At 43.2% G+C, this 27,882-nt stretch overlaps 1 protein-coding gene across 5 annotated transcripts in view; it reads right to left on the bottom strand.

The window, feature by feature from the left end:
* VPS13B (vacuolar protein sorting 13 homolog B) overlaps positions 1–27,882 on the bottom strand; it is a 790,826-nt gene that overhangs the window by 455,044 nt on the left and 307,900 nt on the right. For all 5 annotated transcript variants that reach the window (XM_083186988.1, XM_083186990.1, XM_083186987.1 and 2 more), the window contains exons 20-21: positions 8,008–8,117; positions 2,109–2,250 (exon numbers count right to left, since the gene is read on the bottom strand). In XM_083186988.1, coding sequence (XP_083043114.1) covers positions 2,109–2,250; positions 8,008–8,117 — 252 coding nt within the window. The remainder of the gene's footprint in view (positions 1–2,108; positions 2,251–8,007; positions 8,118–27,882) is intronic.

The following is a 27,882-nucleotide window of genomic DNA, read 5'->3' as shown; positions in this document are numbered from 1 at the left end:
TTGAAATGGCATCATTTATGGGGGTGTCTCACATACAAGTCCCTCAAAGTCACATCAGAACTGAACTGGTCCCTAAAAAAATCAGTGTTTGAAATTTTCTTGAAAATTTGAGAATTTGCTATTCATATTGTAAGCCTCCTAGTGTCCAAAAAAATTAAAAGGAGGTTGAAATAATGATGGCAACATAAAGTAGACATATGGTCTATGTTAGTTATTAACTATTTTGAGTGGTATGATTATTTGTCTCACAAGCAGAAAATTTAACATTTTGCAAATTGCTAAATTTTCCATTTTTTTACGACATTTTGGTATTTTTCACAAAAAAAACACAGACTGTATCGACCCAAATTTACCACTAATTTGAAGTACAATGTGTCACGAGAAAACAATCTCAAAATCACTGGGATAAGTAAAAGCAAAAAAAAGTTATCCCCACTTAAGTGATACATGTCAGATTTGAAAAAAAGGGCTCTGTCAGGAAGGCAAAAACTGTCTGTGTCAGGAAGGGGTTAAATAAGGGGTGGCCAAACCTGTCCTCAAGATCTACCAACAGTCCATGTTTGTCAAGTAACTTGTGGATGTACAGTAGGAATGAACGCAGCAGGTTTGAAAATGTGAGATACACCCCTTTTACACCGCCTCAAAATCCCTGGTCTTCTGCGGGTCAGACCCGGGTCAGAGGCGGTGTAAATGTGTCACGCCATGTCCCTTTACACAGGACTTCTACAGAGGTCCTGACCTGGGTAAAGGGGGTGTAAATGGGTACGCCGGGTCAGATGACCCGACTCCCATTTACATCAATGGGGGACGTACAACCTGCGGACCACAGCGTCCACAGGTTGGACGGGGGGCACACACAGCCTGCGCTGCTGTCTGTTATACTCTGCAGACAGCAGCGGCGCCAGCGGAAGAGGTGAATGGATGCCTGTGTGCTGCATCCATTCACCTCACAGATGATGGCTAGGGGTAGCCCAGCAACTTACCTTGGTGTTGGGCTGCCCCCAGCACGGCGATCGGTGTATCAGGCGTGGATCACCGCGGTCCCGGCGCTTGGAGATGTCATCTCCAAGCGCCGCATCCGTCTACACTGAGGGTGGGCACCACAGTGTAAATGGAGTAAATCCCGGATCCGACCTGGCTTGGATCCTTCGGATCTGGGATTTTTGGTGTAAAAGGGGTATTAGTAATAACTATAGCTGTGCACCAGTTAGGTGACCTGGGAAATGTGACAGTTAGTAATGACTACGGCTAAGGACCAGCTAGGTGACCTGGGAAATGTGACAGTTAGTAATGACTACGGCTGTGGACCAGCTAGGTGACAGATTAAAGGCTGATACACACTAGTCAATTTTGAGCGGAAAGGCTCACTTTTTGCCATTTGAGCTGCTTTCATCCTAAAACCGCCTAGTATATGGCCGGGCTATGAGCAGTGATGTGCGCTCCCGCATCATCGTTATCCGCCTCCATCCATTTCCGTTATTGACAGGACGAGTGAACGGCTTTCCATAGTCTTCTACTATGGAAAGTTATTAACCCTGGTGAAAATCGCTCGGCGTGTATGCAGTGAGCGATTTTCCGCCCAGCGATGTGCACCTCATAGCTGGCCATACACGCAGGTCAAAAACACCCATTGTATATTTACCTTACGTTTCCCATAGCAATTAGTCTGCTTGGTGCTATCATTTTATATAAAGTGCTTGACACATGATGGCCAAAAACTCACTTGTTCCAACGGTAGAGAAGAAACCATCTGACTGTCTCAACCGGATTATGCAGATTATTCTAAATTAAAACCTAATTTACTCAATGCTGTACACCATTATAATGAGCAACTAGGGCACCTCATTGAGCCAAAAGATACAAGTTACTTTACAACACATGTAGTGAAAAAGTTAAGTTTGTAGGCTATGTAGAAAGAAAAAAAAAACTCAACATAACATGAGCTGTAAAAATAATAATAAAAAAAGGACGGCTTTTAATTATAAAAACATGAAATCTCTAACACTGGGGCTATTTGTGAAAAGCCCAAAGGTGGCTGAGACTGTTTGCACAGCTGACCCACTAAAAGCTCCTGATATGTATTTTCCCAGCTATGGAAGAGAGCATACCTGTTACGGTTTTTGTTTTGACAGGGCTGCTGGCATACTCAGACGGCTGATTCGATGCCTGCTTTGCCAAGGGCACGCTGCCAACTGACACCTCATCCTCCTTCTTCTTCGACAGTGGCGGAAGATGAGCGGATCCCAGTAGCTGCGGGGGCAGAGGAGAGAAAATAAACACTGCGGTGTTGCACATTTCGGCAGGTGAATGGTGGAACGGACACAGTTAAGTGTTTCACAGGTTCAGTTACAGACCAGCAGCTCAAGCAGGATTGGTCACTGGTTAAGAATTTAAAAAACAAACAAGAAAAAAAACAAAAACATTTTCATAATGGAGATTAAAAAAAAAATACACACACACACATATACAGTCGGGCAAAAAAGTATTTAGTCAGCCACCAATTGTGCAAGTTCTCCCACTTAAAAAGATGAGAGAGGCCTGTAATTTTCATCATAGGTATACCTCAACTATGAGAGACAAAATGAGGAAAAAAAATCCAGAAAATGACATTGTCTGATTTTTAAAGAATTTATTTGCTAATTATGGTGGAAAATAAGTATTTGGTCAATAACAAAAGTTCATCTCAGTACTTTGTTATATACCCTTTGTTGGCAATGACAGAGGTCAAACGTTTTCTGTAAGTCTTCACAAGGTTTTCACAAACTGTTGCTGGTATTTTGGCCCATTCCTCCATGCAGATCTCCTCTAGAGCAGTGATGTTTTGGGGCTGTCGCTGGGCAACACGGACTTTCAACTCCCTCCAAAGATTTTCTATGGGGTTGAGATCTGGAGACTGGCTCGGCCACTCCAGGACCTTGAAATGCTTCTTACGAAGCCACTCCTTTGTTACCCGGGCAGTGTGTTTGGGATCGTTGTCATGCTGAAAGACCCAGCCACGTTTCATCTTCAATGCCCTTGCTGATGGAAGGAGGTTTTCACTCAAAATCTGACGATACATGGCCCCATTCATTCTTTCCTTTACACGGAGCAGTCGTCCTGTTCCCTTTGCAGAAAAACAGCCCCAAAGCATGATGTTTCCACCCCCATGCTTTACAGTAGGTATGGTGTTCTTTGGATGCAACTCAGCATTCTTTCTCCTCCAAACACGACGAGTAGAGTTGTTACCAAAAAGTTCTATTTTGGTTTCATCTGACCATATGACATTCTCCCAATCCTCTTCTGGATCATCCAAATGCTCTCTAGCAAACTTCAGACGGGCCTGCACATGTACTGCCTTTAGCAGGGGGACACGTCTGGCACTGCAGGATTTGAGTCCCTGGCGGCGTAGTGTGTTACTGATGGTAGCCTTTGTTACTTTGGTCCCAGCTCTCAGCAGGTCATTCACTAGGTCCCCCCGTGTGGTTCTGGGATTTTTGATCACCGTTCTTGTGATCATTTTGACCCCACGGGGTGAGATCTTGCGGGGAGCCCCAGATCGAGGGAGACTATCAGTGGTCTTGTATGCCTTCCATTTCCTAATAATTGCTCCCACAGTTGATTTCTTCACACCAAGCTGCTTACCTATTGCAGATTCAGTCTTCCCAGCCTGGTGCAGGTCTACAATTTTGTTTCTGGTGTCCTTTGACAGCTCTTTGCTCTTGGCCATAGTGGAGTTTGGAGTGTGACTGTTTGAAGTGTTGGACAGGTGTCTTTTATATAGATAAAGAGTTCAAACAGGTGTCATTAATACAGGTAACGAGTGGAGGACAGAGGAGCCTCTTACAGAAGAAGTTACAGGTCTGTGAGAGCAAGAAATCTTGCTTGTTTGTTTTTGACCAAATACTTATTTTCCACCATAATTTGCAAATAAATTCTTTAAAAATCAGACAATGTCATTTTCTGGATTTTTTTTCCTCATTTTGTCTCTCATAGTTGAGGTATACCTATGATGAAAATTACAGGCCTCTCTCATCTTTTTAAGTGGGAGAACTTGCACAATTGGTGGCTGACTAAATACTTTTTTGCCCGACTGTATATATATATAAATGTATTTATTTATTTTGCAGGTTTGTAAAATAAAATGACGAATCCTAGAAATGAGAAATAAAGAACTAAATGTCGGGGTCAAAATAACGTTGGGTTAGTGAATATCAGGGCAGATTAATTAAGCCTGATCAAGTATTAACGTGTGTTAGTGTAGATGCACGTAGATTGTAAACTCCACTGGGGCAGGGACTGATGTGAATGTTCAACTATACTCTGTAAAGCGCTGCGGAATATGTGTGCGCCATATAAGAAACTTGTAATAAATAAATAATAATTAAATGATATTGCAAGCTGTCTTTAAACTGGTCAATTGCCCCTAAATGAGACCAAATAGAGCGGTGACATAGGTGTCAGTCTGTAACCACTAATCTGATTGACTTGTGTTTAAACAAGGATTTTTTTTTTGAACATGGCTCATTGACTTACTTGATTGACTAGTTAAGTGACTATTAAGGTCAGCTGTTAACCTAGAAAGGGGTCAGCTAAGATCAACAGTCTATTTATTGACATGGCTTGCATTATGGAATCAGAACACGTGCAGTTCCATAGGTATACAAAGGATCTTCGTAAACAAGAAATCTGCAATACGCTAATCATCGTATGTGGACACTGGCATCGGGCCACTTGATCTGTTACTTATTTGCGATATCTGAATGATTACGTTTCAGCACTTACAAGTATTGGGTTTGGTTTCATTTGTTCCTGGCTTTTGCTAAACATCAATACAAGTCAACAGATATCTGCAGAAAACGAACGTCATGAAGTCATAGAGGAGGAATGACATTTACATCCAAGCTTGGCTTTGACTGCTTCAGGTTTATACTTTATACTACATAAAGTATAACCAATTCTTCCAAGCAGATTGTTGGTAATTCTGAGCAGGCAGAGAACAGAGTTACACAGTGCTAGCCAGTAGGAACCCTTTCCAGTCTCCTCCTTTGCCCAAAGCTTCCCTTGCAGATGTCTTCTTTCTGTTGGGTGCCTATTTAGGTAACGGGTGGAGGGCATCAGGTGGGGAGATCAAATAAAAGAAGCACTCTGATGTTTTTCTTCGTGTATTGTTCAATTCAAACGTAAGGATAGACATTGGATTTTCTTGGTGCTTCAATAAAGTAAATATAGTTATTTTTTTTGTTTAAATGGGGATTCTCTGGCTTTGTTTGTGAATGTATTCGTGAAGCGATAGCAGGTTTTTATTGTATATTCAATATTCAGAATTTTGATAGCAGGATGCTGACATGGTCATTACAGTATGTTGACTTTTGTGAATATGATGAGAGTTATCAGTTGCGGACATATACTTGATAGTACTAAATTGTATACTTGATTGTATGTGGATAATTGCCTGTGGGTGAATTGTGTAACCATGTACAAGGTTTCAGGGGTAAGTGACAGGTAACTGGAGGAGAGCTAACCTCGCGGTTAGTCCATGTAAATAGCCTGTGGATGCCCATGACTAGTGACAGCCTCATAAATCAGTACTGTGCCATGTGTGTATATTTGTCTTATTGTGATTATTCCAATTGACACACTTGCAAGCATGTATCCATCTATGCCAGGGGTCCTCAAACTATTTTGCTCTGGGACCCCATCAGACAATAAAAATAGTTACAGGACCCCAGCAAGTTACTGCAGAAGGTCATCACATCTGGTCAGCAGACGGCACATACGTGGCAGCATTGTGGAGGCACAAAATGATGGGAGGAGTCTAATATAACAGACAATGCAACAGATATTTCAGACTCCTTGAATCACTGACTGAGATGAGAGAAGTCATCAGCCTGATGGTCAGCAACATGGAGTCAATAGATAGGTCTAGCCTTATACACTAGTCAACAGATGGGTCTCCGATTTTACACAACAGTCAACAGATTGAGCTTAGTGTACACCAGTTGAATGATGGGCTTCCACTGTATGTACTAATCAACAGATGGGGCTCTGCACTAAATACACTAGTTAAGAGATAGGAATACTAGTCAATGGATTGGTATCCACATTATACCAGTCACTTGAGTTGGGTATGGGTCATAGGGTCAAGCATAGGAATGTATACAGTATTTTGGGGCTCTGTAATACATGTATTGTATTTCTCATCCAGTAACAACTTGAAGCCGGACTAAACTAAGCATTTATAAAAAATAAAAAAAAGGTGGACAGTCAATAGTTTGACCACTAATTGTCTACAGGACATAGGTGGACATATGAAAAAGGTTGACACTGCTTAGGTTGACAGGGTCAAAAGTTCAAAACATGCAATCGACACCTTTTTTTGAGGTGTCAATGTTGACATACACTGTTTGCTTCGCTCCCCTTGATCTGGTGATCTGATGACCATGGTGCCTCCCACACTGTTATAATCTAAGACTATGTCGACTTGGATAGAAAAGTATGAAAAACTTATGTCGACCTTTTGCATATGTCGACCTAAGGTATGTGGACCATTTTATTGTGTGTCTGTTACCTGCAGCCTGTCGACCAACAATGTTCGACCTATTGACTGCAGACCTTTATATTGGCCATCTGCCGACTGTATGACCTTAAATTATATACCAGTCAACAGGTGGTTCACTGTACTGTATGCCAATCAACAGGTGGGTCACTGTATTGTATGCCAGTCAACAGATGGGTCTCCACATATCTGTCAGCATTGTATAACCAACCTTATAGCGGCATTATTAACACAGACATCAATGTCCTATAACATGTAAATAATTGTGATCCAAATATAAATACAGTACATGAAATCTATTTTTATAACCCATGAAATTCCAGCAAACATTAGTTATACACTCATGGTACTATATGGAAACTACAACAACAACAATGATCTTATCCATTACAAATATACAGACTATGGGGATTATTCTGGTTGATTCACAATTCGTACGGTGGCCTGGCTGCCCCCCACTAGAAGCGTGTGGCGGCCATCGAATGATGCGGAACATGTACGCGTATCTAAGTGACGCTCAGGTCACTTAGATTTGTGTGCACCCTCGGGAAGAAGTGGGCGGGCAGCTGACATCCCCTGATGTCAGCAGCGCGGCAACGACGTCACGGCTCGATTACTATGGAAACGCTAGGGGGGTGACCACCTCATCCCTTTAATTCCAGACACATATTAATTACACAGGTTCTGTGGCTGTCTGACTCCAAGACTCCATTTCAACTGTTTTTTTTTTTTTTAAAACAGCCACAGAACCTGTGTTATTAATATGTGTCCAGAATTAAAGGGATGAGGTGGTAACCCTAGGAAACGCCCATCAAACGCTGGCGTTCCCATGGACACGACTATCAGCCGCTGCCCCAAGCCCCCAGCCACAGCCTTGGTGCGTGAGCCATGGCCACACGCACCCGGCATATGCACAGAAATGACCTTGCGCATGCTCCCACCATCAGTCCCCATGCTATATCCATTCACCTGTAGAGTTAACCCTATTCCCTCCAACGATTGCAGCCCACACAGTATAATATGTGGAAATTGCTGTAGAAAGCGTCTGATCGGAAGATATCTTCTACACACCTCATCACAGAAAAAAAGGGTGGGGAGGAGATGAAATAAAACCGTGATAGGAGGATTATCGGGAACATGAGAAAACCAGTGTACTGGATCATCTATTCAACAGACAATTCTTTTAACACCCTAAAGAAAAGGGAAAGTTGAATTTTACAATTTTTGTTCCTCTGCCAAAGTCTAGTATCATAAACTCATTTTTTTAGATACATTTTAAGTGTTGAGTTAGACTTCAACACTGCCAAAATAGTTTTGCGGGCCAGATTCCTTCAGAATGCTATGAGTAAGCTAAATTAGGTGTTTAACATAGCTTTGGTCAAAAGGCCTAAACCCATGTCTTGTTAGGCATGCTAGAGGAATGATTCACAGCACCGATGAGGAATGGACTAGACAATGATGATGGTTGTTACCTGCTGAGGTTGTCTGTCGCCTTTTCGCTGAGGCTGGTACAAGAGCCATGTGTACAACAATGGGTCAACATTCAGTGCTAAGCCTTGCAGACTCGCCAGGAACACTGCACCTAAAGCAAAAGGGAAACAGAGTCAGTTCAAGCTAAATATTGGTTCTGTTCAGGAGGATTAAACCAAGTTACAGTAGACCAGTGTTTTCCAACAACCTCCGTCCTTAAGGTACAGTACATCAATGGTCCAGATTTTAAAGGATAGATATATTTGAGCACGGGTGACAATTAATACGGCAGTTATTTTGATTTATCAAACCTTTGCCTGGTAGAAATTGGGCACATCAGCTAGTTAATTGTTATTGAATAGCCATCACTTGGGTTTTTAAATTGTAATCCTTTGTCCATGACCAGAACAATGATCAACTACACTTCTGAATGTGTTAAAAAAAAACAGATATATATATATTACCCATATAATGTAGCACACAATAACACCATACCACCAATGGAAGCAGCAACAACTATCATAGCAGGGCTAAACTGCCCAGCTGTTCTATAGCAACCTGAGCCTCATGTGGAATAAATATTTAGCTGTAGTAACAATGTTTATTTTTAAAGCAGGCGGTTATTATTCTGGAATAACGTCCATCCCAATGACAATAATTATATTACACTGGATGATTATATACAAAACTGTTCTCGATTAGGGCCTGCTCCCACTAAACATGGCTACAGCAGCCATTAATTTTCGCAACAGTTGCCTATTCCAGTACAGGATCTGCAGCATATATTTATTTCTAGCAGAGAAGGTGACCGTAATTTGCAAGGAAATGCCAAAAAAATGTTCACATTTCTCACACTTTCAGTCAGGTTAATAGAACACATCAACCAAAAAACGCATTTCTGAGTCATAATTTGCGGCCAATCTTCGTAGCACCAGATACAAATAAATAAATAAATAAATAAAATGCAACGTGTACTGAGCTTCAAAACATACTTTGGGACATTAAACTGGAATGAAAACTAAAGCAAAAAAGCCTAGAATAATGCCACTAGTTTCTGGAAATCGTGTGTATCAATGCCACGTGTGTCGTGATCAGATGGCGCTTTAAACTTATTCAAGAGTCACAACAGCGTGAAAGATGATTGAGCACCTGTTCAATGGGACACACTCAAACACCGCAAATGTGACCGGAACAATGACCGGGAAGAGCATGCGTGTATAGCACAACACTTAAAAAGGGAATTTAAACCAGAGCACCACATGTTTAAACACAGAAATTGCATTATCCTAATAAACACTAAAACTCCTTTCACATTGCACCTAATTACAAAAAAATGGTAGCAACACAGCAATACGAACCAGTTAAAAAGAAGGGTTCTTACTGGTTCGTTCCAGTGTTGCTTTGCGGTGTGTACAGGTTCAATCGGGTCGACCCAATTCCCACTCACACTATGGAGGAGGTAGCGCTTGGAGCAGTGCCAACTCTAAGTGGTGCCTCCTCCTCCAACTTACAATGACGCTCTGCCGTGCCCCGGGAAGGTATTGTATTGGAAACAAAACTTTTTACTGGTGAAATCAAAGGGTTGTTTTTCTCATCTGGCTCACGAAAATCAGAAAGGGCCCACCTTGGTGACCAACATGCACCATCTTATTAGAGACCATGCAATAACCAGGTGTCGATTAAAAGATCGACAGTATATAAACAGTCAACTGATGGCGACGGTGTCAAAAAGTTGATAATTATACGGTCGTCAGGGTCAAACATTTGGTATACAAATGGTTGACACAGAAAAGATTGTCCCTTTTATTTGAACCCTAATTCTAAACTGAACCCTCCCCCTTATGCCTAACCCTAACTGTCCCAACCATAGTCTATCCCCAACCCTCCATCAAGTGCCTAACTCCTAACCATAACCTTAAAAACCCATGGAAAACATTTTCTATGTTGACCATATGCATGTTAAACTTCTGGACCCTGTCAACCTAAGTCCATATAATGGTCAACTTTTAACCCTGTTTATCTATTGACCATACAGTGTTGACCTGTTGGGATGCAGTTAGTATCCCGGCGGCCGAAATCCCAACTGCCGAAATCCACGACACCCATAGAGGGGGAATAAACTAGCGTGGCGAATGCAGCGAGCCTGCAAGTGGGGAGGGGGATCCACTCCCCCCCCCCCCCGGTCTGGATTTCGGCAATCGGGATTCCGGCGTCGATATTTTGACTGCCGGGATTCCATACCAATCCCGACCTGTTGACTGTATGTCTATTTAAAGTCTACCTTCCATCTGGAAATCCAGGGTCCGTGCAAGGTTTTTTTTACCACCCTAGGCAATACTTCAGCTAACTGCTTCCACCACCACCAACATTGACTTTCCAACACCTCAGGTGAAAGTGTGGAGGAGGCATCTTACATGTTTGAAACCTGCTGTTTGTGAGAAGTTCAACATGGATGCCTCTCTCAGAGCCCACCTTAATTTTGAGATAGAATAAGGGGTGCCAGCACTGTACTAGAGAATATTGTAAAAGATATCTCTCAGAAAGGGCCTTTTACTAGATCTTGTAGTGCGTACACTCATTACCGATGCACACTCCCGAGCATCGTTAATGCCAGCCCCCCTCTTCTCGGTTGAACATGCAGGTCAATTTGGCTATGTAGCCTATGACCCGCATGTTCAGCGGGTCCCAGTGACATCGCTCAATGTCAACTGAGTGTGATCTACAGCGTTATATATGGTGAAAATATACCAGACCCTTTCATGCTATAAATAAAAGAAAGTTTTAGTAAATGGAAAATAGAAACATTCCATGAGGGATAAAAGATGAGAATATTGGACTATGAGTCATGGGAATATTCCACCCTCTGAAATCGTTCACAATTCAGCTGTCATGAAAGGAATAGGTACATAAAATAATACTGTGTGCTGGATTTATGGCCAGATTCACATTCATCTTTGTAAGTTGCTCTATATTGTGTATCTTTTATTTTGAAACTGATGAGTCCACAAATGCGAATCAAATACATATGTTACATTGTTGTACAGTCTATACATCTGTAGAACATTGTCTTTAAAGCTCTTGTAGAGTTGGATGTACAGTAACTGCGTCTTTCCTCAGACTGTGTATTCCCTGCCTATGCACATGTGTAGCACAGCTATGTCCCAAGCTGGTCACAAATAAAAAAGCATCCATTAGCGGGTGCGAATACCACTACTGCTCTCTCCTGGAGTATATGAGGATCATATACCACTATTCTCTCCTGGAGTATACGAGGACCATGTACCACTCTTCTTTCCTGGACTATATGAGGAGAATATACCCCTAACCTCTCCTGGAGTATATGAGGAGCATATACCACTAATCTCTCTTGGAGTATATGAGGAGCATATACCACTAATCTCTCTTGGAGTATATGAGGAGCATATAGCACTCGTCTCTCCTGGAGCATATGATGAGCATATACCACGCTTCTCTCCTGGAGTATATGAGATGTACAGGTGGTTGGTGAACCAAATGTACATGTATACACGTCCAGATTGCACAATACAGTATATCTATGGATCTCTCAGTCATAGGCTGTGCTGAACAGTTGATGCAATATATCTGAATGGCATCGTTCACATACATAACGGGTACACGGACGCCGGTGGGCACATGATAAACTCTTCCATTCTCTTATACAGATGATAGATCAGACAGTGTACTGTATACCCAGCTTTAAATGCACAACCCTCTCTCTGTGGAAAATGTTGTACACCTTCTAAAGAATGGAGGAGAAGTACACAAGTGGAAAAAAAACAAATACTGTATCAAACAATCAGCTTCCAGCTAGCAATAATCAAATACATTCTATAAAATCATTATTAAACTACGGCCTCTGTCTCTGTGCTGTTTAGAGTAGTGACGGTCAGTGGAACCTTCATATGAACACCTCACAAAATTTTTTTCTATGATCAGAGACCAGACGTCAGAAGTGGCTATGGTGGGATTGGGGACACCTGATGCAGCCAGGAGACCCCCTAAGTGACTGAAAAGAGAGCATATACCACTATTCTCTCCTGGAGTATATGAGGAGCATATACCACTATTCTCTCCTGGAGTATATGAGGAACATATACCACTCTTCTCTCCTGGAGTATATGAAGAGCATTTACCACTCTTCTCTCCTGGAGTATATGAAGAGCATTTACCACTCTTCTCTCCTGGAGTATATGAAGAGCATTTACCACTCTTCTCTCCTGGAGTATATGAGGAGCATGTACCACTATTCTCTCCTGGAGTATATGATGAACATATACCACTATTCTCTCCTGGAGTATATGATGAACATATACCACTCTTCTCTCCTGGAGTATATGAAGAGCATATACCACTGTTCTCTCCTGGAGTATATGAGGAGTATATGAGGAGCATCTACCACTCTTCTCTCCTGGAGTATATGAGGAGCGTCTACCACTCTTCTCTACTGGAATATATGATGAGCGTGTACCACTCTCTTTTCTCCTGGAGTATATGAAGAGCATTTACTACTCTTCTCTCCTACAGTATATGAGGAGCATGTACAACTCTTCTCTCCTGGAGTATATGAGGAGCATTTACCACTCTTCTCTCCTGGAGTATATGAGGAGCATTTACCACTCTTCTCTCCTGGAGTATATGAGGAGCATCTACCACTCTTCTCTCCTGGAGTATATGAGGAGCATCAACCACTCTTCTCTCCTGGAGTATATGAGGAGCATCAACCACTCTTCTCTCGTGGAGTATTTGAGGAGCATCTACCACTCTTCTCTACAGGAGTATATGAGGAGCATCTACCACTCTTCTCTACTGGAATATATGATGAGCGTGTACCACTCTCTTTTCTCCTGGAGTATATGAAGAGCATTTACTACTCTTCTCTCCTACAGTATATGAGGAGCATGTACAACTCTTCTCTCCTGGAGTATATGAGGAGCATTTACCACTCTTCTCTCCTGGAGTATATGAGGAGCATTTACCACTCTTCTCTCCTGGAGTATATGAGGAGCATCTACCACTCTTCTCTCCTGGAGTATATGAGGAGCATCAACCACTCTTCTCTCGTGGAGTATATGAGGAGCATCTACCACTCTTCTCTACAGGAGTATATGAGGAGCATCTACCACTCTTCTCTACTGGAATATATGATGAGCGTGTACCACTCTTCTCTCCTGGAGTATATGAAGAGCATTTACCACTCTTCTCTCCTGGAGTATATGAGGAGCATGTACAACTCTTCTCTCCTGGACTATATGAGGAGCATATACCACTAATCTCTCCTGGAGTAGATGAGGAGCATCTACCACTCTTCTCTCCTGGAGTATACGAGGAGCATCTACCACTCTTCTCTCCTGGAGTATATGAGGAGCATCTACCACTCTTCTCTCCTGGAGTATATGAAGAGCATTTACCACTCTTCTCTCCTGGAGTATATGAGGAGCATTTACCACTCTACTCTCCTGGAGTATATGAGGAGCATCTACCACTCTTCTCTCCTGGAGTATATGAGGAGCATCTACCACTCTTCTCTCCTGGAGTATATGAAGAGCATTTACCACTCTTCTCTCCTGGAGTATATGAGGAGCATTTACCACTCTACTCTCCTGGAGTATATGAGGAGCATCTACCACTCTTCTCTCCTGGAGTATATGAGGAGCATCTACCATTCTTCTCTCCTGGAGTATATGAGGAGCATCTACCACTCTTCTCTCCTGGAGTATATGAGGAGCATCTACCATTCTTCTCTCCTGGAGTATATGAGGAGCATCTACCACTTTTCTCTACTGGAATATATGATGAGCGTGTACCACTCTTCTCTCCTGGAGTATATGAAGAGCATTTACCACTCTTCTCTCCTGGAGTATATGAGGAGCATGTACAACTCTTCTCTCCTAAAGTATATGAGGAGCATCTACCACTAATCTCTCCTGGAGTATATGAGGAGCATCTACCACTCTTCTCTAGTGGAGTATATGATGAGCGTGTACCACTCTCTTCTCTACTGGAATATATGATGAGCGTGTACCACTCTTCTCTCCTGGAGTATATGAAGAGCATTTACCACTCTTCTCTCCTGGAGTATATGAGGAGCATGTACAACTCTTCTCTCCTGGACTATATGAGGAGCATATACCACTAATCTCTCCTGGAGTAGATGAGGAGCATCTACCACTCTTCTCTCCTGGAGTATACGAGGAGCATCTACCACTCTTCTCTCCTGGAGTATATGAGGAGCATCTACCACTCTTCTCTCCTGGAGCATATGATGAGCATCTACCACTCTTCTCTCCTGGAGCATATGAGGAGCATCTACCACTCTTTTCTCCTGGAGTATATGAAGAGCATTTACCACTCTTCTCTCCTGGAGTATATGAGGAGCATTTACCACTCTCCTCTCCTGGAGTATATGAGGAGCATCTACCACTCTTCTCTCCTGGAGTATATGAGGAGCATCTACCATTCTTCTCTCCTGGAGTATATGAGGAGCATCTACCATTCTTCTCTCCTGGAGTATATGAGGAGCATCTACCACTTTTCTCTACTGGAATATATGATGAGCGTGTACCACTCTTCTCTCCTGGAGTATATGAAGAGCATTTACCACTCTTCTCTCCTGGAGTATATGAGGAGCATGTACAACTCTTCTCTCCTAAAGTATATGAGGAGCATCTACCACTAATCTCTCCTGGAGTATATGAGGAGCATCTACCACTCTTCTCTACTGGAATATATGATGAGCGTGTACCACTCTTCTCTCCTGGAGTATATGAAGAGCATTTACCACTCTTCTCTCCTGGAGTATATGAGGAGCATGTACAGCTCTTCTCTCCTGGAGTATATGAGGAGCATGTACAGCTCTTCTCTCCTGGACTATATGAGGAGCATATACCACTAATCTCTACTGGAGTATATGAGGAGCATCTACCACTCTTCTTCTCCTGCAGTATATGAGGAGCATCTACCGCTCTTCTCTCCTGGAGTATATGAGGAGCATCTACCACTCTTCTCTCCAGGAGTATATGAGGAGCATCTACCACTCTTCTCTACAGGAGTATATGAGGAGCATCTACCACTCTTCTCTCGTGGAGTATATGAGGAGCATTTACCACTCTTCTCTCCTGGAGCATATACCACGCTTCTCTCCTGGAGTATATGAGGTGTACAGGCGGTTGGTGAACCACATGTACATGTATACACGTTCAGATTGCACAATACAGTATATCTATGGATATCTCAGCCATAGGCTGTGCTGCACAGTTGATGCGATATATCTGAATGACATCGTTCACATACATAACGGGGTACACGGACGCTGGTGGGCAAATTATATATCGTCCGTTCTCTTATACAGACGATAGATCAGACAGTGTATACCCAGCTTTAATTGCACAACCCTCTCTCTGTGGAAAATGTTGTACACCTTCTAAAGAATGGAGGAGAAGTACACAAGTGGAAAAAAAAACAAATATCAAACAATCAGCGTCCAGCTAGCAATAATCAAATACATTCAATAAAATCATTATTAAACTACGGCCTCTGTCGCTGTGCTGTTTAGAGTAGTGACGGTCAGTGGAACCTTCATATGAACACCTCACAAATTTTTTTTCTATGATCAGAGACCAGACGTAAGAAGTGGCTACAGTGGGATTGGGGACAACTGATGCAGATAGGAGACCCACTAAGTGATTGAAAAGAGAGCATATTCTCTCCTGGGGTATATGAGGAACGTATACCACTCTTCTCTCCTGGAGTATATCAAGAGCACTACCACTCTTCTCTCCTGGGGTATATGAAGAGCATATACCACTATTCTCTCCTGGAGTATATGAGGAACATATACCACTATTCTCTCCTGGAGTATATGAGGAACATATACCACTATTCTCTCCTGGAGTATATGAGGAACATATACCACTCCTCTCTCCTGGAGTATATAAGGAGTATATGAGGAGCATCTACCACTCTTCTCTCCTGGAGTATATGATGAACATATACCACTATTCTCTCCTGGAGTATATGAGGAACATATACCACTATTCTCTACTGGAGTATATGAGGAGCATGTACCACTATTCTCTCCTGGAGTATATGAGGAGCATATACCACTCTTCTCTCCTGGAGTATATGAGGAGCATATACCACTCTTCTCTCCTGGAGTATATGAGGAGCATATGAAAAGAGAGCATGTGCTCAGTGCAGGGGACGTGACCTCATGGGAGACCTGTTGCGGTCCCTGTAGAGGAGTGGCCTTGCGGGAGGGAAGCTCCAGATTAGATCACTCTATAGTGTGTGAGCTGCACCAAGAGACTCTTCCAGTACTGCCGGGTCCTTCACATTGGCCCGGTACTGGGTGTTGCTGGATAACATCAAACTGAGGCACTGGGCTCCTGTCATTGCGGGGGGAGCCTGCATTTTGGTGTCTCCCTTTGGAAACGTGACTCCTGGAAGTCGCTCACACCCAGGGGTTAAAGTGAGGGGGAACGGGGTGGAACTTCGTTCCACCACCTCCTTGGAGGTGGTGGAACTCATTGGAGGTGGATGCCAAAAACCCTTCCACTGGCCCTGTCTCTGCCTAATTGGGGTAGGTAAGTGGGGGTAATTAGGTGGCATAGAGAAATGAGTTCCCCCACCTCTGCATGACCACTTTAAGCCCTGCTCACACCTCTCTTGTAATGATCAGTAAAGACACAGCTGTGTATCAATAATGGCCTGGAGAAGACTATGCTAGCCTGAGGCTGAATCCAAAATTGTTGGACTGGGCTGCATCAATGCATTCCCAGATTTGTTAATGACCCCTAAAGGGAGCTCTAAACTTGGAATCTGAGCAAGAGGAATGACTGTATACAGCATTGGTCTGTTGATCAGGCTGCCTTCGCCCATTGTGGTATAAGCAGTTATAACTTTGCATATAGAATGTAAGGTTGTGAGCAGGGCAATCTTACCTCTTTGTCCGTGTTTAATCACCTAGTGTTGTGATATTACGGTTCTATTACTGTTTTGTAGCCAATTGTAAAGCACCAGGATTTTCTGGTGTTACATTGTAAATGTTTATGAACAACACAGAGATAATAGATTGCACTCAGCAGCTGATGCACAACCCGAAAACTGTCCCGCAACACCTGCGTTTTTGCAGAAACTTCCTGTTACCTTCCACGAAACACCCGCTCCCTGTCCGGGCTACTGTCCGGTTCTGGATTTTACCCATACCCTGTAAACCAGCATTATCCCATGTTTGCAGAACTCTGCATAACCTGCATTTCTGTTCATACCACCGCTAAACTTTTGTTGCAAACAAATACCCGTTTACCACCAACTTCAGCTACAAGAGGCGATGTGATGGAGATGCAGAAATATCACCATCACCCATAGTTACGTACACTCGGGTTCCGGAGCATGTGCACAGAGAAAATACACAAAGACAAGTCTCCTGTGCCTTCAATTGTGCCCAGCCCTCATGTGTGCAGAGGCTCCTGAGAGGCCACCTGACTCTGGTCACCTGTACCTTTCCATTCACTGTACCTTTAATTCCAGAGTATGATCAAACACAGAGGTTGCTAATAACTGTTGGTGTCCACCATGGATTACTATTACTGCAACAATTACCATTTGCATCTGCAAAGAAAAATCTGCTAATCATTCCTGTATTTCTGTATATAGCACTTCAGTTGCCTAGTTTGCGGAACTTCTATGACTACTCCCCCCCCCCCCCCCCTTTCCAAGCTCTTTAAGTTTCCCTTCCAACAAGTATGTATTTTAGAACATTTGACACCAGAAGGTATGCTTAAACCAGATTTTTATTTTCCCACGCAGATTTAATACTTGCAGGAAAATATCAATGCTACATGTGTGAAATTTCCATAGATGATGTTCAACAGGTGATCCTGTAATCACACAAGTGCAGCGAGCAGGCCTCTGCGTACGAAGGTGGGAGATTCACAGCTTCTCCCGGACAATGCCAACGCAAATATTTTCATTCAACAAATCTTGATTAAATTCTGGACGCTCGCCAGCGCTGGCTTCCTACAAAATATTAATCTTTTGTAAACTCATGCAAGCTGAGGGAATGCACTGGGATATATTTTATAATGATTCCCATATTGCGAGCCTGACAAGCGCTCTTCAAAATCTCACAACATGCCAGATTTGTAGTCAACGCAAAGTTACTGTGTTAAAGAGCGAATGGCGGTCCAGGTACAAATACTTTACAATACAGATGACTCCAGTAAGGTAGGTCAACCGTTATATCAGAACAAAAATAGCTCTGTCCACTAAGCAGTCTGTGCCATGGCTACAGAACTGTGTAGCATTCGTTGCAATAGGCCAAGGCAAGTCTGCAAAACACACAAATGATCTTTTCATATTACGGACAATCTTCCCCTTGTTTTATTAGATCTTGTTGAATTTTGGGTGTACTCCCCCTGAAAACCCCAACCTCTGAGCTGTTGCTGATCTTTGACGGTGGCGTAATAATAATACAAAATAGTTTCAAGATCTGCCAATTGGGGAGAATATAAATATTTATTTGTTTGCATTCATTAAATGCAAACAAATAAACGGTATCCAATAACTCGGTCAATAGCAACAATGTAGGCATTCGTAATATCGACATTAGAATGACATTGTGTGGACATCAGACTGCAGACCAATTCAACCCTGCACTCCGCCAAGTGTGAGTGTGCCGCTAAAAGCCCTCCAGGACCAAATTCCTCATCCGACCTGGCCACCTTCCAATCCGTGACCTAACCCCCCGTGGCCACCAGGTTTTGGGGATCTGGACATTTAACACTTTGGAAGATAGGGGTGTGCTATCCCCCCCCCCACCACCACCCCCATGGCTCTAAGGTTCCAGCATACCTGGATACACCACCAACGACCACCGCCATTGGGCCTCATAGGGACGGATTCCTACATATGAATTACATCCACAGCATTTAATGTGGAACCAGTGGGTGAATATTTACTTGTATTACACGTGGTATTTTCAAATTTACAGTCTTCAATTTACCTTTTTTTTCATGCTTATATTGTTTTTAATGCAATGTGATTAAATATGTCATTATTTTATTACCGCTGTCACCCACCATTGTTTTTTCAAGCAATTGTCACATTTGAAAAAGTATACAGTACGTAGCTCTCCCAAACTAAAGAATTTATCTACTCTGGACTCCTCGAGCAAATAAGTCATCAGACAATTCATCCTGGTGTCCAGATAATAGGTCAGTAATGTCAATTGGTCAACATTATCAAAAAGTTGACGTGGCTATGTTCGACACATCAACATGAGTTTTTCGGGGGAGGATTTTTTACTTTTTATACTTAAGACATCCACGTGGACTCAAGCGAAGCAGGCAATTTAAAGGGACGCGGCACACTAATTGGGTGTCTAAGTGGGCAGGTGTTGAAATGAACACAAAAAAAACCGCAAGTCAACCTTTTGTCACCGTCAACCTTTGTGATTGTCGACCTAATATGCCACACCCAGCCATCTATAATAAGTAAAACAGTTTTTGTTTATAAAGTTTTCAAATTTTGTCTGTACTGGAGATAACAAATCACTCAAGCAAGCGGCTTCGGACAATCAAGGGAGTGATGGATTTAAGAAATAAAAAAAAATATTCTTTGACATTAAAATATACTGAAGATTGATAAGTAGGCATCAGATTTTTCAGACCTAATAAACTAAAGTTCAGTGTTTACAATCCATGTTTTAGGATTTTATCGGTTTTCAAAGTTTCAGTTTATGAATTTATACATTAAATGAAAATAAAACCATGCAGCATACGATTCTGTTTGACATTCTGTGACTTTGTTACAGATGTGTCCTGTTACTGCCTTGAAGCGACTTGCTCCCATGATGCGCACACATCCTAGGAGCGTTATGCTGGTGGAGGCTGTGATCCATTTGCAGCCGCGGCTTTCCCATAGAAGTGCAGGGATTGCGAGTGCGCGCATACACTGACCACTGCAATACTTAGGAGGCGGCAGTCACACTGTGTACGCTACGCAGCAAGGATGTAACAGGACACATCTGTATAAATAACTGACGCTAGTTAAAGGCCTGTCAAAATGACAACTCCTGCAATGTACTTTCACTTTGAGCTGTGACAGTTTTTACTTTCACTTTGAGCTGTGACCAATTTTGCCCCACAAACTCTCCACCCCCACCCGATGTCCCTATCTGCTCCTACCTCCAATCTCTATCTTCACAGCTCCCTCTCTCCATATCCAACAAGTTTGAAACAGATCAGTGTCCCTGAAAAAATTGGTTTAAAAAAGGAGTCATTTGGTCCTTTGAGTGGCTTCTAGTGGTCACTGGTGGTACTTCAAATCAAAGAGGATAGGAATTCGGGATCATTAAGATCAGCGGGATCCCGGGATTAAGGGCATTTTTGTCCAGGATTTGAATCCTGAGATTGGAGGCTCCAATCCTGGGATTACAGGATCGAAATGCGCATGTGTATTTGATCCCCTTCTCCCAAGTAGCGCTGAGCTGGCCGGGGAGGAGGCGGGTGACTCGGAGTCCAGGCAGACACAGCGGCATGGGAAACTGTGTGTGGCTGCGCAGCGTGACCTCTAACATCACGGTGCACTGCCCGGCAACAAGGTTGTGTGGCTGCGCAGCGTGATGTTAGCGGTCACACTGTGCAGCCACACACAGTTTCCCACGCCAACGCGTCTGCCCGGACTCCAGGTTACCCACCTCCTCCACGGCCCACCTCTCCTCCCGTCCTCCGCAGCCTACCGCCATACAGGGCCCAACTGCCAGCTGTCACCCTGCTTCTTTTATCTCACCTCTCATGTGGCCAGAAAGGTAACAGAAACATCATTGGGTTTGAAAAATTGACCCAGGATTGGTCTCTGTATTAGGGATAGATAGATAGATAAATAGATAGATAGATAGATAGATAGAGAAAATAGGTCATTTTAGGTCCCGTAAAACTTAAGTATGTTATTCCCCGGTACACAAAACATAAAAGGAAATTACAATTTTGAGTGTAATGGGAAAGGATTAGAATAAGGAACATATACAGAAAAAGACTAGACAGTTGGATCTTTCTGCAAAAATTCATACAGTACATCGAAATAAACTACGTCCAGATACTAAATCACCCTACAATATCTAATCATACAAATAAATGTGTTTTTTACATTTTATTTAATTCAAAAAAGGCACCCCTGAGACGAGAGGCGCCTTCTTCTTCCCACCAAGAGCCAGTGCTGGCATACCAAACAAACCCATTTGATAGGCGCATTGCCAGCTCTGCTGCTGACCCCCATAGGTTGCTGGCTTCACGCTGCCGACTTCAAGACCTGCCAAAGCTGTCACTGGCTGGAGCAGATTTCCATTCGCCAATGAGATCAGCATTTCACAACGAGTGGAGCCAGAAGTGTTCCTGGCAGGAGCTCTCTCTGAACATGCCCTGCAAATGTGCTTTCAAATCATTTGACGTGTTTTGTGCTTGGTTAATACAGGCTACGCACAGGCCAACTGATCAGATGTGTTATGTATAGAACCATGACTGAAATGAGAATTATAAGCCGTAAGTACTTTCACCCAGTACAAGCAGATCACTGTAGCAGAGCGGTTACAATGGCCACCTGATTCTATGGGTATATTCACTTAGTTGCATTTATACAAACTATGTATGACGCCTTCTGTTACAGACCACACAAATATATCAGGAGCCACATCTTCAGGGTCATGACACAGGATGGTCAGAATGGTGCAGTAGTGAGAGAGACCCACCCACCACAACAGGGTGAGACGTGGCTGCATAGGGTGGGCTGTGAGCAGGGGCAGGCGGTACTCACCTCACTAGTGCACATCTTTGCGTGTGTGGTGGCCTTCTGAGCGATCACTGAAGCTGCTGGAGGAAGCAATACTTACCTGCCCCCAGAGAGGCCACTGATAGAAGCTGTCCTTTGCCCTGGAGCTGCTGGAGGAAGCCGTCCTTTGCCCTGGAGCCGCCGTGCCGCACCCGCCATCTTCATTTTGCCTGCAGGAGTGAGGATGTACTGCTGATGCTGAAGACTTGGTAAGTATTTTTTTCCACTGTGCCACCATCGTTTACCTGTGTTTTTTTTTGGGGGGGGGGGGGGCTATATCATCAACGACTGTGTTTAGGGGGGTGGGGGGCGCTAAGCCATCAATGATGGTGTGCTTAGGGGGGTGGGGGACCCCTATATCACCATGATTATGTGTTTAGGGGGGGCCCAGGGGCGCTAAGGACAGCCTCAGGCTTCAGCCCGGGCCAGTGGAGCCGTGGAGGGGGGCTCCCCTTGGCCAGGGCTGACCAGCCACAGAGGTAATGCTTTGTCCGCGGGACCTTATATAATAAGCGTCCCAAGGCTGTGGTATTACCCTGATGGCTGTTTGAGCCCGGTGCTGGTTTCCAAAATACGGGTGACCCCCTACTCCTTTTGCCCCCCATATTTTGGAAACCATGACGGTCCAAGAGTCAGGTCAACCCCACGGTGCCCCCATGGACATTTATTCCTGGCCAACCAGTCCCTTAAGCTCCCCGGGGAACAGCTAGTGGTGTCAATTCCCAGAGTCCCTGCAGCCTCCTCGCCTGATTAAGAGCTGCAGCTAAAAACTGGCACACTTGATACTGGGGTTTTAGCCGGTACAGAACATTAAAAAACAGCACTGTACCAGCTAAATCGGTAGAGTTGAAGGCTATGCATTAGATTGGGTTAACCAGGTTTCCTGGCGCAAAAAGAGGAGGATTTTAAGAGAAGAAAGAATAAACAGGCACGGACATTTAATATCAGTAGAATCAGCGAATACTTTCCAATATCTGGAGCATTAACCACACATATAATGGGAACTGAGCGCGCTTTCCTCTATAGCTGTAAATATCTCTCGAGTACAACACAAGCTATCTATCACGCCATATGGGGGAATTCAGGTAAAACTTGCTTTCTAAAAAATGATCTGTAAAATGACATGGTCTTGGCAAACGCCGGCCATGCAGTTTTTGTTCTCGGAGATAAATATGTTGTCATTTTTGCTGACAAGCTGCAAGTTTGCCAAAACCACTACTTCAACATGTGTGTTTTGGTGCTTTGTTTTAAGACGGATGACAAAGTGAGCGGGGCAAGACTGCGCCTGGGAGATACGTCGTTCCACTGCAAATTTCATGTTAATGTCGTTGGCCAGCGGTGGAAGCTGCACTGGCAGTTGCAGAGTTGCTCTTGGCAGCGACGCTGTGAGTGACGAACAATGGAATCTCCAGAACATTGATGAGTAAGAACGCTGGAGAATACAAAGAACGCTGTGGAACATCGTCCACCAATCAGCATGAAACAATATACATCCTCTAAACCAACAAAATGCACAGAGACTAAATATCTTTGAACTGGTTATATAAGTGCAGACTTTATACAGGATGATGCAAACGCATCGTTCAGCCAAACTAAATATTATAAGACCAACTCCACTCTAATTATTTTTTTTTTATATAAATGAAAAAAAATGAAAAATAGCTCTCAAACTAGTTCTACAAGACCATGTACATCGTATAGGAAACGGATTATACAAAAAATAAATAAATAAAAGGACAGATTCTGTTGCGGATATATATATATATAGATATAGATTTGTGGGACGGACTGGCACTCTATCCCTTAAGTCTGTATGCTGCAGTGCCTTCCAATACGTATTGTAGTGTGTAGAAAGAACAATGGCCCTTATTCTGATCTGTGCGGAAATTCCCGCATTCTTACGGAGCGGTCCGCACGCCACGGTGTTTTGCCGCGTGCGGCCATCGTCCGTAGAAACGCCCACGTGTCCTCCGCATTCGGACGGACTCACTCTTTAAGAACAGGGCGTGTTTACGGACGACATACAAACCATGCGTGTGCGGGAGAAACACTCCGATTCGGCACGGTATTACAGAGTATTACAGAGTATGCTCGGGAATACCGCATCCGACCGGGAGCCAAGGTTTCCTTGAAGCAGCAATGGTTTCAATTAAAGCACTGACAAGCGTCCTATTAGTGAGTAATGAGTAAAGGAGTAGATTGTATTGGGTTCAGGTGTTAATGGTTGTAGTCATTAGGCGTACGTTCGCCTACCGCATGAACGAGTGGTGTCCGCAAAGCAATAGTACACTTGTGGACACCGCACATTTCAGCCCTTTTTGCTCGCGTGCATTCGGAGTGGTTTCCGAATGTACGCCCCCCAACATAAGTGTACTCCCCCGTGTCCGCCCATGTTTCCGCCCCGTTTTGCCCACTTTGAAACTACGCCCATGTGTCATTCCGCATGACGCCCACAATACGCCCCTATTTCCCGACTGATTGCGGGGACCAGTTTTGGACGGGCTTTGTCCGAACTGGTACCGAGTCAAGGCGTGGCACATGCGCGTAGCGTTCTCCACGCATGCGCAGACGCCGTAAAGACGCTATCCGTAAGAACGCGGTAAAGTCCGCATCAATCAGAATAAGGGCCAATGGCGGCACTTGCAGGCTTGTAGTGAAATTTATTTTTTCATCTCACATCATAAAAATTGGTGCAAACAGTGTCCGACGTTTCGGGGAACACCCCCGTTTTCAAGGTGCACCTCGAAAACGGGGGTGTTCACCGAAACGTCGGACACTGTTTGCACCATTTTTTATGATGTGAGATAAAAATGTTCTTTCTACACACTATATATACACATATATATATATATATATATATATATATATATATACACATATACATATATATATATATGTATGGTCGACCGGGTTTACATATACAGTGACGATGTATCGATGGGAGGCAAGCATTGTCTGGAACCTGGTCAACAGTGGCATGGTGAACACGGGTTTTTCGTCCACATGGTCTATATATGTATATTATGTCTGTCTTTTTATTTTGAATTTTTTTACTTTTGCATAATCATTGTCCTATTTGGTGTACAAAAAAGATCGACATGGGGTTTTTCACTTTTCTTGTCTCATATGTTGACACATTATTTTATTCTCCCACCACGCCCTAGTGGATGATAGGGCATGAAATACCGCCTATGGGCACGTCGGTTAAAAAAAAAGTGAAAAACCCCATGTCGACCTTCCCCATGTCGATCTAACGCATGTCGACCTTCCTGCATGTCGACCTAGTGACCATATCCCGATCAGGTTCCCAGACAAGAACAGTAGCCAGCAGTAACCGTGTAATAGGAATATCCAGCATTAATAAAAAGACCCCTGTGGAATACAGATAGATCTTCCTCACCAAACGTGTCCTCCCACAGTCACTGAGAAAAACACAGATGAAACACTAATAAATGATGAGCAGAAAGCCAGTTACAGTGTGAAAGAAGATGGGATTATGGGAATACATACTATAAACATTTGGATTTTAGAGAAAACTAAGGGGGTATACAATCCAGGGTCACAAATGTTGGTACGTCCAGACAGCAGTGACACTGGCCCGTTTTCAGTTTCCTCGACTGCATATCGGTAGGCGGGATTCAATGTCCCACCTGCCAATCAGTGAAATCGGGGTGTGGCCGCGAGATAAGGCCGTGGATCGCCGAGATACAGCCGTGATCTCGACAATCCACCGCCGTTCTCGGCAGAACAGGCCTGACTGCCAGTTCTGACGAGATGCCTGTTCAATGCTGTCGGGAAAGACAGCATTGAATAGGCGCCCGAAGCAATTTCCCCTGTCAGAAATAGAGGAGGGGATTGAATACCCCCCTAAGTATGAAAACTGTATCATGCATCCCTTACACACATGTAGGTGAGATACAATACAATTACATAATAATGGAAACATTTTCTGCTATATTTATGTGATAAATTATCAGAGAAGATTTACAGAGCATTAATGTTTTAGCACAAAACTGAAACAAGCAACCCCCCAAAAGAGGGAGACATTGAAAATATACATATTTATTAAGATATCATTGTGTTGGATTTAAAGGCCAACATATTAAAAGTAATTAGTAGCTTATTACAGTTCATTAAAGTGTTCATCCAAATCTATCCAGCGGAAGGCCCAGAACAGGCTCACTGTGTTAAAAGGTGGTCGATTGCGCTAGTATTACAATATAATTACGATAATATAGAAAAAGGTCTGGTCAGGTGTGAATAAAAATAACACTTTAATTGAAAAATATCAATAAAATAGTAAAAATTTGAGGATAATTAATATAATACGGACAGATGGTCAATAGTCACCCATTTGTAGTTGGAGTAGTGTGCCAGTCCTTGTAAATAACCCAAGTGGGTATTTTGTTGGAATCCAGAGATGAACCAATATTTGTAATCCAAACCGTTTTTATGTTGGAAGGGGAACGGTACTGGTGTCACTTTTTCCACAGTGAGTTGCCTGGCTATTTAGGAGGTGGGGTGCCCCCAAGATGACCTTTGTGCCACGGATAGTGGTAGTTGGACCAGTCCACTTGGAGACAATGTCTCAGATGGAGAAATGGGCTCAATTCTGAGGGTCCACAAATAGAAGGATTTAATTAATCTGGCAAGGATTCTTCTGGTCCTTGAAAAAGCTGCTGTAGCCAGCGAAACGTGTAGGTGTTTTCCTTCAAACAAGACACTTGGTCATTTAAACCCTTGCCAGAAGAATCCTTGCCAGATTAATTCCATCCTTCTATTTGTGGACCCTCAGAATTGAGCCCATTTCTCCATCTGAGACATTGTCTCTAAGTGGACTGGTCCAACTACCACTATCCATGGCACAAAGGTCATCATGGGAGCAGGCCACCTCCTAAATAGCCCGGCAACTCACTGTGGAAAAAGTGACATAAATTTCGTTCCCCTTCCAACATAAAAACGGTTTGGATTACAAATATTGGTTCATCTCTGGATTCCAACAAAATACCCACTTGGGTTATTTACAAGGACTGGCACACTACTCCAACTAAAAATGGGTGACCATTGACCATCTGTCCGTATTATTTTAATTATCCTCAAATTTTACTATTTTATTAATATTTTTCTATTAAAGTGTTATTTTTATTCACACCTGACCAGACCTTTATCTATATTATCGTAATTATATTGTAATACTAGTGCAATCGAACACCTTTGTTTTTTCTTGTTCACTGTATTGGGGGTGACTCCCCCTTTTTATAGATTGCTGCTTCTAGCCAAGCACACCCATACCAAGCGCCTTTAAACTGATATAGTTTATCTATATCCTTTTCATTGTGTTAAAAGGTCTGTCCAATGTATACCAACTGGAGGTCTGATTAGTACTCAACCCTCTTTTTACAGTGGTGTCCAAACTTTTTTGAGTCTCAGCACCCGGCCTAGAGAATCAGATTTTTTGTTTCACGGCACCCCATGGCCAAAAGTTTCTAATTGAGAAATTTAGGTTTAATTATGTGGTGAAGGACAGGATTTACTTCTGTTTGTCCACATCAATTATTATTGGAAGCCACAAGCGCTGGTTTTGCCTTTCACATTGATCATAAATAATGGTAGTTGGTCCCGGACCACCAACCGAAGGCAACCTTGCAATTGTCCTAAGGCACCCCAGGGGTACCATGGCACGCGGTTGGGAACCACATGAGATCCAACATTACCACTCTGAAGTTATCCTCAAAGTCTATCCAGTGGTTAATCAGAATCACTATTGGCCATGTATACTCTCGTATACTAGGATCTTTTGTGGATACAGTGCAGCTTCAAGAACGGCACAAGAGGGATAACAGGACATACATACATACATTGCATCAGTTGCGCATACAAATGACAATTCACATGTTATGATTTGCAAGGTTAGACAGAGCAGTTTGGTGTTTAGTTTAGCCGTATCTTAGAGTACATTGTTCAATAGTTAAATAGCTATCGGGAAGAAGCTTTTTGCGGTTCTTGATGACTTTGTAGGGATGGACCTGAAG

Source organism: Crinia signifera, chromosome 5 (assembly GCF_055691185.1).
Source record: "Crinia signifera chromosome 5, ASM5569118v1, whole genome shotgun sequence".
NCBI lineage: Eukaryota > Metazoa > Chordata > Amphibia > Anura > Myobatrachidae > Crinia > Crinia signifera.
Note: the sequence above shows the minus strand (reverse complement) of the source record. Positions and strands in the feature narration are given on the sequence as shown.